The following is a 16429-nucleotide window of genomic DNA, read 5'->3' on the forward strand; positions in this document are numbered from 1 at the left end:
GGGAGGTGCTCACAGTAAACACGAAATAACTTTATTGACGAGGCATTTAGATATCTTTCAGAAAAAAATCAACGATTGCAATATGAATACAAGGGAAAATGTGCTGGCTCCATTGAAGGAAAAGGTCGAACAAGTAGCCGATGACTTGTCGGCATTCGATCCTGCTTCTACAACTTTGCTGAAAGAAATCGAGGCAAAGGGAGAGAATATAAAGAACCACACGGATACTCTCATAGCTGAGTTCAAGACAAAATGTAGCCAAATCAGAGCATCGAATCGCCAGATGTTGGAACAGTACCAGAGTGCGCTGCTGACCAAGATCTCGGAAATTGAGGCTGACATTTCTGCACTTGACAATTGTCTTACAGGTGAATGCAAGGAGGATATTGTCAATGCTGCCAAAACAGGAATATTGAAGACGTACCCATGTTTGGAGTATCCGAACGGGATCCAGGACGTATCATTCAAAGGAAGCGAGACTCCTGTAAAAGACGTCGTAAAGCTTATTGGGAAAGTTCAGATTGGAAATGAGTGTACTAGGTATGCTTTATCTAGTAGTTTGTGTACTAAGTATGATGTAAATAGATAACTAGTGTACTAGATAAGCTGTATTTAGTAGCATGGTAATACACATTTGGAACTTGCACACTTTAATAGGGGCATTGTGGTAGGTTAAGCAAAATTTAACGAATAAACATGAGTATTGTGTGAAATAATCTAAATGACCAATGTGCGGTATTGTTTCTAAAGTTCTAATTTCATTACGAATCATAAGAAATGTGTTTCAAAAAGATATAACAACATTACAATGAATATTAGTCATCATTGAATGTTCAACGTTACGTGTTTGTTTCATTTTTTTCAAAAAGGGACACTTATTTACATCGTATGACGAAATTCTATCTGATTTTGGTCCTGATTTATTGAGAGAAAAACAATGAACTTATAAAAAAACTTGCTTCATGTTAAAACATTTTTGACTGTTCAATATGGCTTTATATTTTTAACGTCATTTTGACACTCAATTAGGATTAAACATATATGATAGACAAATTCTTTCTGTCAACAATTCTTAAAAGGTTAACAGATTGATCCCTTGAATTACTGTAATGTGTTGTTTAACTACAGGGAAGAACCAGATGATGAGAAAATCAAACGATTGGAAGCGCAAATTACAGACCTCACACAAGAGTAGGATTTTTCTGGTTTACAAAATATTTAAACGTTTCCAACATCTATTCATATGTATTTTTGCAGACATTGAATCTGTATGAACCAAAGTTAACAGGTATCAACATAGAGATTTTTTTATGTATCTGGTTTATGTTTGCTACATACAAAATACCTACACGAATGCAAAGTCCTACATTGAAATTGGAAAAATATACATTAAAATGTAGAATTAATTGTTTGCTACTAGTCCTATTGGTAATGCTCAATTGATACTACAAGTACCAAACAAAACTGAATCAGTACTGTTATCCTACAACGGAGAAGATATATTGTCAGTTTGGATTTATTGTTACTAATAAATATGGTTTTATTGCAGGATAAAAAGAGATCAAACACTGATACAGAAATTGCAGGAAGAAATGAGGCGCTCTGCAGACCAGTGAGTTTTGCAAGGATAATTATTACAAAAATGTTTTTTTTTCGTTCTGCAAAATGATTGGTAGACATTCAAATGTTTTGATGTTTTTAAAAATGATATAAATATATTTTAACTTCTGTATATCTCATAGTCAGTGGTAGCGTCTATGTTAACTGCCATGAAACGTGTTTGCAGAAATGTGATGGTAATCCTATACATTTTCCATCAATCTACCGTACCTACTCATCAAATACGGCCTCTGTTGTAAACTTATGTGCCCCTTGTGGATCATATTACGGAACATTCGTTGCAATATCAGCCTTTCATCAACACTTTCTCTACCGGCACATTTCATAAATGTTCTTAAAACATAGTTCGATGCCGCTTATATTTGTTAAAGTATTATAAAGTTTTGTCAATATCATTTGTCTAAGAGTGGCATTTGCAAAAACCAAATGTATTGTTGGTTATGTAAAATAGACTTGGGATCAGATTTCGGTAGTCAAGTGGCGCGGTGAATAGTGTGCTGGCCCTTCACTATGACGGCCGGGGTTCAACTCTCCGATCAAGGCCAGTAACAAAAAGTAATAAGGTGCATCTTCATAACCCTTCCCCTAAAGGGATTTTACTAACGTCGTTCCGATCACCTGTTGGGTTTTCGAAGTTGTCCCAAACGGAGGATGTGCCCCGTCCACCCCCTACCCCCAGGGACGGATGGGCGGGGTCCAAAACTTAACGTATTTATGAAGGGATTTGAACCAAATTTACCTTGATCATCCGTCAAGAAAGGTCATTTTCTTTCCAAAGGAATGGAGATATGTTAACTAAATTTAGTCTAGAGCATCCATGTGCAAAAACGGACTCACTTTTTCATAAAAGGAGTGTGTTGGAATCAGGCCCAATAGGTGAAAAGAGATCAATAAATCGATAAAAACATACACCTGGGGACTTACTCCCCATATCGTAATACGGGATATGTTAAGACCACCACTCCAGAACCCTATACAGGTTGCCGGTCAGGAAAATTACTTTCGTGTTCTTGGTTTATTATCAACCACAACAGATGTATACCTTCTTTTAGATTGTATTACGTGTACTCCTTTGATACTCTTCAGGTTTTACATTGAAAATAAAATTCAGGTGAGTTAGTAAGGCCCCTGGGCCTCTTGTTTTATCGTCGCACAACATTTTAATATCTTACATCAACAGGAGATCTGACATGAGTGGTTATATCACAAAAGTAAATCGGTATTATATTGTTAAAAATATGTACTTTACGAGAACGTTCCTTCATCAATTCTACATTATTGCTATATATAAATATGATTAATAAATGTGGTTGCAGGGAACACACGTATCAGATACGTATATTGGCATTGGAGAGAGAAACAAGGGATTCAGCAGAACAGTGAGTAGCCCAATAAACCATCAGAAACGAAAAGAAAAATAAAGTATAGGAAAGCAAAATTAGGGGTAAGTAACAAGATCGTTTTTCAAATATCTGTTTAAGATCCGAAGGTGGTTTATAAGCTATTAAAACTAGCTTAGGGCAAAAGCGGAATCGAGAAAACAAATATCAAAATCAGCAATATGTTTACACCAGTCTAATGAAAACAAAATACTTTTTTTTGCATTCAGAAAAGGGATGTAGGGATTACATAATTGAGATGTGTCTACCAACATACTTCAAAGGTATCCCAAACATTAGCATTGGCTCTAAATTGACTTTATAGTAAAAGGCAGACATATTAAGGGGAATGTGTTCCGAAGATTTGATATGTGCGGTTTAAATGCCGATAAGAAAAATACAAGGAGAAGAAATATATTTATTATATTTTTGCAATTGAAATAACGGATTTTATTACATACTTACTAATAAATACGGGGTTTTTGTATATGCGATACGACACAATTGCTTTAACCCATATCAGCCCTCGCCGTATCACACCCCAAAACCCGTATCAGCCCCCGCCGTATCACACCTCAAAACCCGTATCAGCCCGCAAAACCCATATAACACCCCTTTTGGATTTTTTTCGTTTTTCAATATTTCAAAAATAAAAATATATCATAAGATAGTAGTTTTTATTAGTAAGTATGTAATAAACAGAATAAAACCCGCCTTTTTCCATATCACACCCAGTATCAACCCTCGACCAATATCAGCCCTCGGCCCTTCGGCCCTTGGGCTGATATTGCAGTCTCGGGTTGATACTGGGTGTGATATGGAAAAAGGCATGTATTATTCTCTATCTATCAACTTGATAAAACTGATATCTTTAACACTGTGACAAATATCAAAAGTGATATTTTCACTTTTTGGTATTGACCAATCATAACGGTATCTTCAATTCGCTGCATTCAAAGGCAACGATTTTTTTGTTCAGATTCAAATGAAGCGGTAGAATAAGTGGTTGTTATGGTATTTACATATATATACAATTAATAACATTTGTATAAGCATTCATACCAGAAAATAGCAGAAAACATTGGAATAGCGTTAAGTATCCCATTCAAAATGGCGCGCAGCCTTGTTGTTAAGCGTGACGTCATTAGAATATGGCGCTAATTATTACGCTTCTGATTACCGCCCTTTTCTAATGCATGACATTGTTCAAGTTTTATGCTTTGAAAATGTAATAAATAGAGGATTGCTGTCAAAAACTAGCGAAGTGAAGAAACTTTTTTTAAAGATCCCTATCCAAATTTGCTTTAGTTTTTGGTATAAAAGTACGATCAGGGCACGTCTGTCGACGAACCGATAGCTCAATCGGCAAGGGCAACAGCATTACAATTTGTACTCAAGCGTTCAAATCCCGCTCTGACACCACTGTCTTTATACATTGAGAACACTGTAGTTGATTATGATTTGTGTTTTACATCTTGGTTATTTGTTCATATAAGTATTGCAAGGTATTGCCATCTTAAAAACATATAAAAACTGAATTCAGTTCAGAAAAGTCAGTTTTATTGGTTATTTTTTTTTGTAAACATAAGCGGCGTCACCACGTCGTTGTCGTAGTAGCAGTGTGCCAATCCTCAATTTCCATGTCATTTCAGAACAGCCTGTGTCAACTGTAATAAATAAATAAATAGTGTTTGCTACAATTTTTGACAAAATACATTTGCTCAGTATATCCGTCGATAGCAAATAGTAGTTTAGTGGCAACATTGTACATAACGAGGGTTTTGAAATCATTTCATAGTCTCACATGTTTGTTTAAGGAAAACGTATATATTATATAAAAGATGTAAATGTTATTGATTGCAGTGAGGAGGAATATAAAACCCGAATACAGACGTTACAGAGAGAAACAAAAGCCACAGCAGCGCAGTGAGTATTTCAACTTATAATTACTACAATAGAATCTATACGACATAACGATAATAGGAGAGCGAACTTATAGTTTAAGGAAAGCAGTTAATATTAATCAGCATGATTGTTTAATTCTTACACGACAATGCCCTAGGAAAAGATGATGATATAATGTGATCAGATCATAAAATGAACGAAACAACAAACGTTCGTCTCATAACTTGAAATTTTAGAGAATTTGCTTGGAAACCTAATATATTATCTGAATAAAGAAACATGTTTTTTCATTATTAACGAACATTTTTTTAAAAGACATTAACTCACAAAATCACCATGTAAAGGGCAAATAAAAACAGCTCTCCGAATGATATCGTAACATTTCGTCTAAATAGCACTCCAATACTTAAGGCAGTCAGAGCCCGATATCGGGTAGAATGGGTAAGCATATTACCCTCCCTTTGACTGGCTGCGGTGTTATAGTGCTTGACAAAAAAAGATTAGTTTTATTATCTAACCACACTAATGAATATCATTCCAAATATGAGGCATCCGTGTACCTATGTCCGCAAGTCACGACGTTGTACGCGGACGGCAACTCTTGGGACGATCTGCTTACCATGATTCAGATTTAAAACTTGCCGTGATACTGTCGATTGAGGGACACCAATATATTGGTTGACGCGACGTAGCAGTTGTCCTGGTATGAGTTGGGCAATAATCCGAAACCGCCTTGATGTAGATAATGCATCAGAACATACCAGTCACACCTGGTATTTTTGTTGTTCGGGTGTTAGAGTTGCCATATTAATCACCCGACATATTACCGGAACAGCACGTTTAGGATTTTCTTTGGCGACGCGTTAGGGAAGCGTCAGATCGCTATCTAACTTGCAGAAACTGAACAAATCGTTGAACAGTGGATGGGACAACATTCCTGCTCATCTTATCCGTCGGTTTACTAGTTGTATGTGGCGACTCTACAACGCTGTTACGTGACTTATGAAAGTCTAATTGTACCCCGCGTTAATGTCACATGTAATTCATTTACAGGAGCATATCTTTTTCTTCATTTCTGACAAGTAAGTCAACAATAAACAATCCTTTGACTGAATTGATATAAAGCTGAATATAAATGCAATTCAAATGAAAAATAAATTTATGACAGCTGAAAGTATTGTTTACATTCCTTCTTTCTTTTTTGTTGCTATGACTTAATATTACCTATATATGAAATTGGTCTAGGATTGCAATATTTGACGATGAAATTTTAGACTGAAATGTTTAACTAGTGTGTTAAAATAATTGATTCACGTTGAAGGTTGTATGAATAGTATGAATTGAAATTTCCTTACAAAATAATCATATCCTGTACAGTTATCATATTAAGCCTCCATAGTGTAAACCTGGTTGTTTTAAGTGCGATGATGCATTTTTCGCTCACCCACTCTGTAGGGTAACAGTTGTGTAATGTATTTGCCAATCAATATTTAACAGCAAGAAGGATGTAAAGGCCTATGATAAAAAGAATTTTAAAATAAAAAAATATATAGAAGGATTTATGACAGACCATGCTAGTCAACATCAAATGATCTATTAGAAAATATAAGTTTGATTTGCTTGCAGGAAGGACACCGACAAGGCTCGTATACAGACATTGCAGGCAAACAATAACGGACTAGCAGGGGAACTGCGAGACCAAAAAAGGTGAGGTTGAAGCCTGATGGATGCAATACCTAACTATTCATACTTGTACTGAAAAAGCGAAAGTTTCCAATAGGTGCTTCCTTAAGGTGGCTCCACACATCGTCATCAGTGTCCATTTTCGTGACGTTCTTCCGGAAAAAGTACAGCTCGGACTCAATTATCTTGATCGAAATGTGCATGTACACCGTGTCGTCATTTTCGTATTGCGTATCGGGCTTTTCAATATCGTAGCGCAAATTATAGTAACACCAGGTAAACAATAGTACACGTGCGTTACGATGATATGTCAACACTCAATATCGAGATTTTATGATCACACGTACTTCGGGAATAAAGCTTCCAATTCATAGACATAAACAGACTCACGGGAAGACACTGACATGAGACCAGACGACCTCAAGAAGGTCATATATGAAACACATGGATGCGGACTGATGTGATTTGTGTACCGTCTCCACATGTGCATATCACGTGCTTACACAAGTTCATAAGCTCTAGGTCGTTACGATTTTCGCTGTTGAGCGAGTTTTGCTCTATCGATTAATTCGTTTTTACAAATGCAGTCTACTTACTCTGTGAAAATATTGTTTTTTAAAATATCAATATCCCTATGAAATGCATATGTGAGTGCACGTCGGAACGCCATATCATGCGACATGTCACATGTAACTGGCATGTAAATATACCGTGAGTTAGCGGTCTGTGGAATAATGTCCAAAGTTTACATAACTGAGAGTATTTTGGTTCCATAAAAGAACAATAACTTGATAACTGATTACATTATTTTGATTTTTTTCCATCATTTTTTTATATGTTAACAGAGACAACTGTCATTATGTAAATTGAAACCCTCTATAAAAAAAAAAAATTCAAGGGAGATAACTCTCAACAGGATCAAAGTGATTGTAAAATGTAAAATAAATTAGTTATAAAGCCATTGTGTATATATTGTTCAATTTCCCATTCTATATATATAGATCTTTGTGTCCTGTTTGCTTTAAGTTGTAGATAATCACTTGTATCCGTACAAATTCAATGAAAAACACTTTGTGTAAAATGTGTTACATATTTTGCGATAACTAAAATATGTGTAGGGTTAATTTAGCAATGCTTCTTTTCATTTTTTATTGTTGGTATTGCTCCGAGCAATGCCTCACACACAAAAAAACAGGAAAATATCAAAATTGATAATATATAAAATATCAATTTTTTGTTATTTTTTCAAAAAAAATGTCCCCTAACTATCGGAATGCTTAGATTTTCATAAAATCAATTCTACATAGTTGCATAACCATTATTTGAATGTTTCAACAAATTTTGCTGGTTAATTGCGAAAGTGTGGAGCCTCCTTAAATCGTATTTCTGTTTTGTATTTGTCACATTGCTGGTGCTGTCTATCGCAAACGACTACTGTGGTAACTTATCCAATGTTTTAAGTTTTTCTTTTAGAATCACCCCAGTAAGTAAATGATCTTGGTATTTTGGTATTTGTTCATTCCATTACATAGTTTGATTTGTTTCACCGCCAAGCCCCTAAACATTGTCACACTTGCTTAGATCGGTTACTTTGCGGTAAGACAAAAGTGAAATAAGTTAACTGGAAAAGTTATTTCAAACATTTTGAAATATGCCATTGATGAAATTTCCATTTTAACATCAACAAACATGGTATTTGAAGGAAAAGAAGAATATATGCGTGTTTTTGGTCTTTTTATCAATCTTAATACTCACGTATAGTAACTAGTATCGCTGGTATATTATTATCAAGGCTGAAAATAAACATGCTAACACAAGTTTGTATGTACATATTAACATCTGCGGGAGAAATAAGACCAACAATTTTTTTTATTATTCCTGTTATGGTAGGAAGTATTTAGACAGATATTGTTAACGTGATTTAGATCAAACATTAACTACTCGGTTTATTGGTATTTCACAGATTTTCGGTAATTATTTTAAATTTCTTGACTTTAATGCTTATCGGTTTGTTGACACTAAGTACATCAACGTAAGCATTACTGATACTGTTAATGACGTCACACAAAACAGCTTATTACAGTCTGAATTGTTTAGAATGCAAGCTCATGCAGTTCAGTTTACGAGGCTACGTCACAAATAGCGACATTGACACAAGTTTAAAAGTATTTGATTTCACAAATTTGAATACATGAATGCTTTTTGTTGTCTTCTAATTGACAAAAGTAGCTCATTGACACTTATTACAGCAAAATCATTTTTGGGATTCATATAAAGAAGTTATATATTCGGATATAGGACGTTGATAATCTGCGATGATGTGAAACCTAGGGTATTGCATCAGAGATATTTAGTAAGAGGCAGTTATGAAGGACTTAAGGAAATAATGTATACCTTAAAAGAAAAAAAGAATTATTGATCACATCAGATATATTTAGTAATAGGTAGTTTTGAAGGAATTAAGGAAATAATTTATACCTTAAAAGAAAAAAAAATATCTATCACATCAGAGATATTTAGTAAGTGGCAGTTATGAAGGACTAAAGGAAATATAAACATTAAAAGAAAAAAAAAATGATATCTTATAAAAAACAACGATGTCTATGAAGAAAATAATGATATCTATAAAGACACCAGTAACATACCTGCATTACAATGAATACCTTTCTCAGTAACTGCTAAATAAGTTTTTGTCTTATTACATTCTTTAATGAAATAAATGTATTGTCAGCGCTTATAAATCAGTCTAGTTATACATAACGTTTGTATTTTTAATTGTTATATATATATTAATTATTCAGGTAATGTCACAAATTACAAACTGCATTTAAAGGTGAAAGTGCTGTTTATCGCGAAATTACTTATTCTGTCTAGTTTTCACGCAAAATAATTTCAATAAAACAGAGTATCATATATCTTTCTACTGTCACCAGTCGGACTAATAACAAGTTACAATGCATGTACTCCAATACGGTTTCACTATGCTGTCTTCTTTTTTGTTCTGTATCTTACAACTTTCATTATCATCGCCTACTTTGAAAGAGTTTCAGAGAAACAGAGAGAGGAACTGGAACAGAAAATACAAGAACAACTGGAGGTAAGACTATGTAAATCTGCTTCCATATACCGGTCAATGTTCTTTACATAATACACAGCATAATTAACTTATTTTATGATTAGAAACCCAACCAAAACATAATAATATCGGTCGCAAATAGTAACTTCTAAATACCGATATCATGTAAAAATCTAAAAATAACAGAAAGCCAAATGGATAAAAGTTGTCAATGATATACCTCTGTTTAGAAATATAGTTTTACATTAATGCTTATTTTTATGCATATAGACGTATGCAAATGGCTATTATTAACACGTTGATAACCTAAATGTTTATCCACAAACTCGAGAATGTGTATCATTATTAGCCCCCAACCGATTCCCGGGGGGTCTATAGGTTTTCACTCCGTCCGTCCGTCCGTCCTTCCGTCCGTCTTTCCACTTTAAGTACATCCTAACACAAGTGAACTGTTTGTTAAACATAGAAATCATTTCCGGTGGGGGACTTTGGATTGCCCTGCAGTGCTTTGCCTTGTTTACAATTACTTACCCAAATACAAATGTGCATTCCATATCAAAGGCATTTTTTTGCGTTTTAGAATCGGATACCGTGTTCAGTGAGTATACATTTCATTCACCTTAACTGTACGCTAAGTATCATGGATACACCTGTTTTGTGCATCTGCCGGCAAAGATGTTCGACTTGGTACAATAAGTCAATGTTGTGTTAATGAGGAACATTTACAGTCAATCGAAAGGTTATGATCTATACAACTATCAATAGAATCATACGTGGGTTTAATGCCAAGATTACAAAACTGTTTGATATTGAGACGTATAAAACTCTTGCGAGTGAATTAAGCACCGATATAATTGAAATTACCCCTAATCACTTTATTATTAACACCACCATTTTAAAACAATCTAGGAGCAATATTTGTTTCTGCAAATCTGCAAGTAAAATACTATATGATAAATTCGCCTTCATTACGGAGGGCAAAATAAGCTAATATTTTATGATTAAGCTGCAGCGAAAATTTTCCGGGATAGAGTATTATCGTCATTGTTTTAAATTTCCTGTCAAATTTGAAAGACCTTGACATCCATGCGACTTCTAATAGTCTTCTAGATCATTAAGCAGACACGAGAACAGAAAATGGAAATATCTCTGCTGTTGTTTAACTCTAGAGCTACAAGTAAATACATTTGAAAGTTAAAGAACAAAACAAAGCTATGATGAAATAACCACCCTGCGGGTTGGTGGAAAGGATAGACCTACTGTATTCTAATGCATATCGTAAAAGGCGACAAATTTGCAACCTCCTTTCCAGTCATAATTGATGTTTTCTTCTGTGTTTGCCTATTGACATTTTCTCTCTACTCTTTGGGTAGTGGTTCTCCTTGATTCGGGGTTGAAGCCTGGGCAGGCCTAGGTTAAGGCAGCTTGTTCCTCGATATGATTTGACTCTGGTGCTTGAGTCATTGCTGCTGATACCTTTTGGACCTATTGATTCTCCTACTTTAAAATCGTTTTCTTCGACGCAGTTTTCCTCATTGCCGTGGCTTGTAAATGTAGATGAAGTGAGATGCCTGGATATTCACCGAATCCACTTATATTGCATCGCTGGTGTCCTTGATAGGTCATTAAGATCTGGATAGGTTGCTATGTTTGTATCGCCACTGCAGATCAAGAAGGATTAGCGTGAAATTGTCTATCGGTCTCTTTCTAGGTAGATTAGTGAAGCCACCAGGTCTGTATTTGATAGCTCAGATGATAGTTTTTCTTAAGGTAGGAGCCGAAGAAGCTACGACCTCGTTGTGCCTTTTGGACCTTCACCTCTCATTCGGATGTCCTTTACTCTGTTGGTCCGATGGACGTAGCCGTTCGGTGGCTGTGCATGCTAAGCAATTTGTAATCCTTTTGACATCATAGATCTGAGTGAAACAACCCCTTGCGTCGCGCGATGATTCTACAAGATAGATTCCCGAGTCCTTCCTTCCTTCCTCTCTTCCTTGAAATCTTCTCGAGTTTTTCGTGACAGCCTGGTTCGCTTGCATTTCTCTGTTGTACGACGAATTCGCATACTAAAGTTACGCCGATGCTAACAGAATGAAATTGCGTTTCATCTATGGCAAAACCAATTTTCCAGACGAAATACTGACAAAAACATCAGTGAGCCAATCTTTTACTCATCCCTTTTCTTCCTAAGCATAGGAGCCAATTTGGAATTAACGGCAATGCAACAACCATATTTTCCCGTAAAATCAAGATTGTCAAAATATAAAACACTTATTACTAAACCATATCTAGTACCGTGATATTGTTTGACATTGATACTTACCACAAGTAAAAATGATTTTGAAAAAATATCAATTTGTATTTTTAATGACACCTGCAAATGGTAATGTCTATATTGTATGTTTAGCAAAATTGTCAGTTTTATCTTGAATCAACTTATGTATTTATGATAAAATGTATTACCGTATTTGTTTGTGTAGTGCCCGCTTTGTTAAGTTTCCCACAAACCTGAAAATCCCTTTATGACATATCGTCTGCAGATTGTCCGCTATTAAACCTATGAACACTCTCTGAATACCGGGCCCAATGTCAACGTCAGATACATAAATATCCTGTCTGTACTTATCTTGTTATGAAACAATGTCAGCAATATATGCTTTTAATTAAGAAAACAACCAAAACAATAACTTTGAGATGATTTCCTTTACATATGATTGATATGCTTAAGCTTAAATTCGCTATTCTGTTTTACAGAGTCATTGCGACTCTAAGAACCTTATTAAGTACTCTAAAGAGACAATATGATATGTTACAAACAATCATGGCGACACCTAGACTCTATCAAAGTACTCAGCATAAACACTATAATACAGTGTAGTTAATAAGAACCAACTTTTCATTCATATGTTCAATTATAACACTTGACAATTTCTACCTATATGTTGTGCTTTTGTTGTAATTGAATGGCTATACGATTTTGGATTTGCAATATTTCATGTAGACCGCATTTTAATCATTTTGTATTGGAAATATTTCGTTACGTTGCTCGCTTCATCAGATAGTCTGCAGAGGGCATTTTACAATATTTTAAACAAAATAGTCCACGTGAAATACAGAAGAAATGCCGTTGATATGTCGACAAGACAACACTGTTCTTTTCATTAATTAAAGAGCGAGGCTGGTGAGTATATGGTGATTGTTTTCACATTGCTGCCTCAAAATATATACGAACTTCTTTAAGCAGACTATTCCAGATAACTGAGAAAATGAAATAACAAACATGGTATATCAAAGGATTTCTAAATGATAAATCATACCAGTTTACCTGATATCTGATATAAAAACCGGGTTCTTTTGCTAACTCACCCATTTATGTTTGTTAGATTTGGTAGCAATACAACACTTGTTTATGCTTCGTACAATGCAATGCAATACAATGTAAATTCATGTTATTTGATTAATTGTTAAAATAACAACAAAATCTCACAGGTATCTGGATTATAGTAATGTTGTCTTTTTATGGTATGATTCTGCAATGTGCAGGAATAGTTTCATGTTTGTATGTAAAACTCCACAATTAAGTCACAAACCCGCTCTAAGTCGTCGATATTACGTATATGTGTCTGCTATTATTACTTTTTTTCCAATCATGCATTTAAAATACATTGTAATAGTGTCTGTTGTTTTATTACAAGGGGTGTGGTGGACCAAAGGGGCGTTGTAGATGTGTAAGTATTCTGAAACAGTTTATCGCATCATATAATGTTAACTTGTAGCATTTACGTAATAAGATATATAACATCCAATTGGTTTTTGTGATTCTGGTCAGATAACCAGGTTTATGGACACTATGTTTAAACCGGTATTAAGAATTTTACATTTTTTTGTTTGTTTGTTGTTTCTTTTTCTTATTTTTTTTCAATTCCGATGTATTTAACACATCAAGCTCATATATAAACAGAAATCTCATTCAAAACTTCAGTACTGTTTATTAAGATATATTCATTTGTTAGATGCCTATGACATGTCTGCTACTTCATTTTCCTCGTCTGTATTGCAAGAATTATTTTGTTTTGTAGACAACATGTCCGAGTTGTTCCGTAAGTATCAATGTATATTTTCTTTGGTTATATCATTAAAACAACAGATGAAGTGTTTTGACTGGCATAGCTATATCAAGTAGAATGTGTTGCTTTAATACAGACGATTACTTGTTTGGATCAAAGCGTTGTTAAGCTAAGTTACATTGCAAATGTTACCTATCTGAGAATTACTTAATCTAATATATAACTTTAATGATTGAAAGCAAAGCCTTCTCATCAAATTATTTAATGTTTGTGTTATTATGATAGTCCTTTAATGAAAAAAAAACCCAAATCTGGTGTTGATGCAGGTTGGTCAATATCCCGTTTCTTCTTTTAGTACAAAGGAACTGATTTCCAAACTGTAAGTATATTAGTTACTGTCTATTTATGCTGTATTTAATGCCAACATTGTTGTTATAGGTATACAGTTAAAGTATGTTTTTGGCATTTCACTAAGATACACATTTTTATCGTTATGATCCAATTGCGTATATATCTGTAAATGTTAAACGACAAAGGTTACTTTAATCTTGACGAACCATCGTACATACTGTTCGTTGAAAACTGTGAAGCTTTGAACAGATACATTCGCCACTAAATATACATTTGCTTCCTTTTTAGAATAACACATCTGAATTGATATGATATTTGCTTTCGTTTAGTAATTTTAATTTAAAAAAAATAATAATAACAAAACAAATCTTTAAGTGGTACTCTTATGAGGTTTTAATCACGCTAAAATCTCGTTTTCATCTTCTGTAACGGGTTTCAAAGACGTCAACAAATGATGTTCAATTTTAAAAGTAAACACGCTTCGAAAGCATGTTTCAAAGAACTAGATGCATGTTTGTAGAATTGTTTTATGTAAGAGTTTTCTATCAGTCCGTCTGTGCTTCACGAAATGTCAAAATGTCACCTTTGTGACAATAGATTAATCACACAAATTGTCATTGTGTCGCTTTTGTTCAATTGCAGCAAATCGATGTTGCTGAACAAGTTTATAATGTTCAATATAATGAAAGTAATATGCAACAAAGGTGAAAATTATACATTATTGGTGTTTAACCTATTTTATATTATTGTTGCTTTTTTTTTTAATTTTTGACAAAACGTGAAAAACAACTAAAACGACTATATGGCTAACAAAGAAGCACACTGAACCCCTAAACTGTGTCGTTTAACATTTACAGAAACACGTTGCTGTTTAAGAAAGGGAAACAGGTTTTCCTTCGATTAATCGAATATTAAATCAAGTTAAATAGCAGAAGTATTAATATCGAAATCACATACTATATTAAATTAGTATATATGACCGATAAAAGCACATTTTTAACTATACCATTAACTCCTTTCTTCCAAAAATATATGCAAGGAAATAACTTTAATTTAAAAATTTGGATGCGTACACTTTTAAGGCTTTGATTGAAGAAAAACTTAAATCCATAAAGGCTATTAATAGTAACTGAGCGTCACTATGCAACATATTCAACATTTATATGTAATATACTTATAAAACGATAATTTATTGTGCGATGTAACTATAGTTATCATTGGTTAATAACCACGTTTTGATAAATAATAGACCATGCGCATTTATGAATTAATCTCAGACAAACGCTCTTCAAAACAACATCTCCGCATTTTTNGCATTTAAAGTTGTATGTCATTAAAAACTACATCACAGACATACCAATACCGATTTAACTTATATATCTACTTTAACTCACGGTCGGAATGTTCCGCCAAACTTACCGTGACGGTGACCTGAAATACCTCAAATGCTGATTTCATGTGCTAACATCAATGTAGCTTTAATGGTTTTGATGATTGAAACAAACACATGGTGACGCCATTGTGTGTTGTTTGTCGACCAGACGTGGCTTATAGTGTTGATGTTCATATTTATCATAAGTTGTAGAATACAGAACCATTTCTGCTGTAAATAACAAACTTGGTCCGGTCAGGCTACGCATTAACAAGCGTCAAAAATACAAACCAATTAACTCCTTTTCACAACTTTTCAAACCAGCTACAGACGTTTTATGGGGACCTTTTGGGGTCATTTGGGAATGTGTGAATGTATCGAGTAACCGGCAAACTGACATTTTCATTGATGTCAAATCATCGAACAAGCACAGTTACAATAACATTTTACAAATTTAATCATCCTTATAATTTGTTCTTAAAAATAGATGTACTTCAATATTACGCAGGCCGCGTCAACAGAGTGAAATTGTAGGACTAGATTGAAAATTGTCTTCATTTAAGATGTCATAACTGCTCATATCTAATAACGTTGTACACATTTCGGAAATTGTATCCTACAATATCTATTTCCTATTATATTGCCAAAAAATACCGATATGAAACCTGATAGTAGACACCCGCCAACCAAATTAGACTCGGTTGCCGCTGTTAAAACGTCATGCTGTTAACGATATAGACATTCGTAACAATTAATGATTTTCTTGACATCGCTAATGAGTAAAATTTACAGATTAAACATTACACACTATGCGCAAACGTGAATAACGTTTGGGATTGTTATTATCTTCAAAGAATACAAAGTACGCATTAAAATGCTCATAGATGGATTATATAAAATAGTACATGGTCATAATGCTTATGTTTCTGTGTAATTTGTTTTTTCCAATAGCATTACCCCCACATGTCCCCATTCT

The 16429-nt window shown here is 34.1% G+C and overlaps 1 protein-coding gene across 2 annotated transcripts; it reads left to right on the forward strand.

Annotated features, from left to right (window-relative positions):
- Positions 1–6: 6 nt before the first annotated feature.
- Positions 7–14170, forward strand: LOC110447494. 2 transcript variants are annotated; one of them, XM_021493230.1, is made up of 10 exons: positions 7–540; positions 1129–1191; positions 1550–1612; positions 4863–4925; positions 6531–6611; positions 9630–9684; positions 10244–10261; positions 13359–13391; positions 13743–13763; positions 14086–14170. In XM_021493230.1, exons 1-10 carry the CDS (start codon positions 83–85, stop codon positions 14146–14148), a joined length of 918 nt encoding a protein of 305 aa, XP_021348905.1. In that variant the 5' UTR covers positions 7–82; the 3' UTR covers positions 14149–14170. The 2 variants fall into 2 exon arrangements, with proteins under 2 accessions (XP_021348905.1, XP_021348906.1); XM_021493231.1 differs by lacking the exon at positions 1129–1191.
- The last annotated feature ends 2259 nt before the right edge of the window (positions 14171–16429 follow it).

This window comes from Mizuhopecten yessoensis, unplaced genomic scaffold (genome assembly GCF_002113885.1).
Source record: "Mizuhopecten yessoensis strain PY_sf001 unplaced genomic scaffold, ASM211388v2 scaffold3439, whole genome shotgun sequence".
NCBI lineage: Eukaryota > Metazoa > Mollusca > Bivalvia > Pectinida > Pectinidae > Mizuhopecten > Mizuhopecten yessoensis.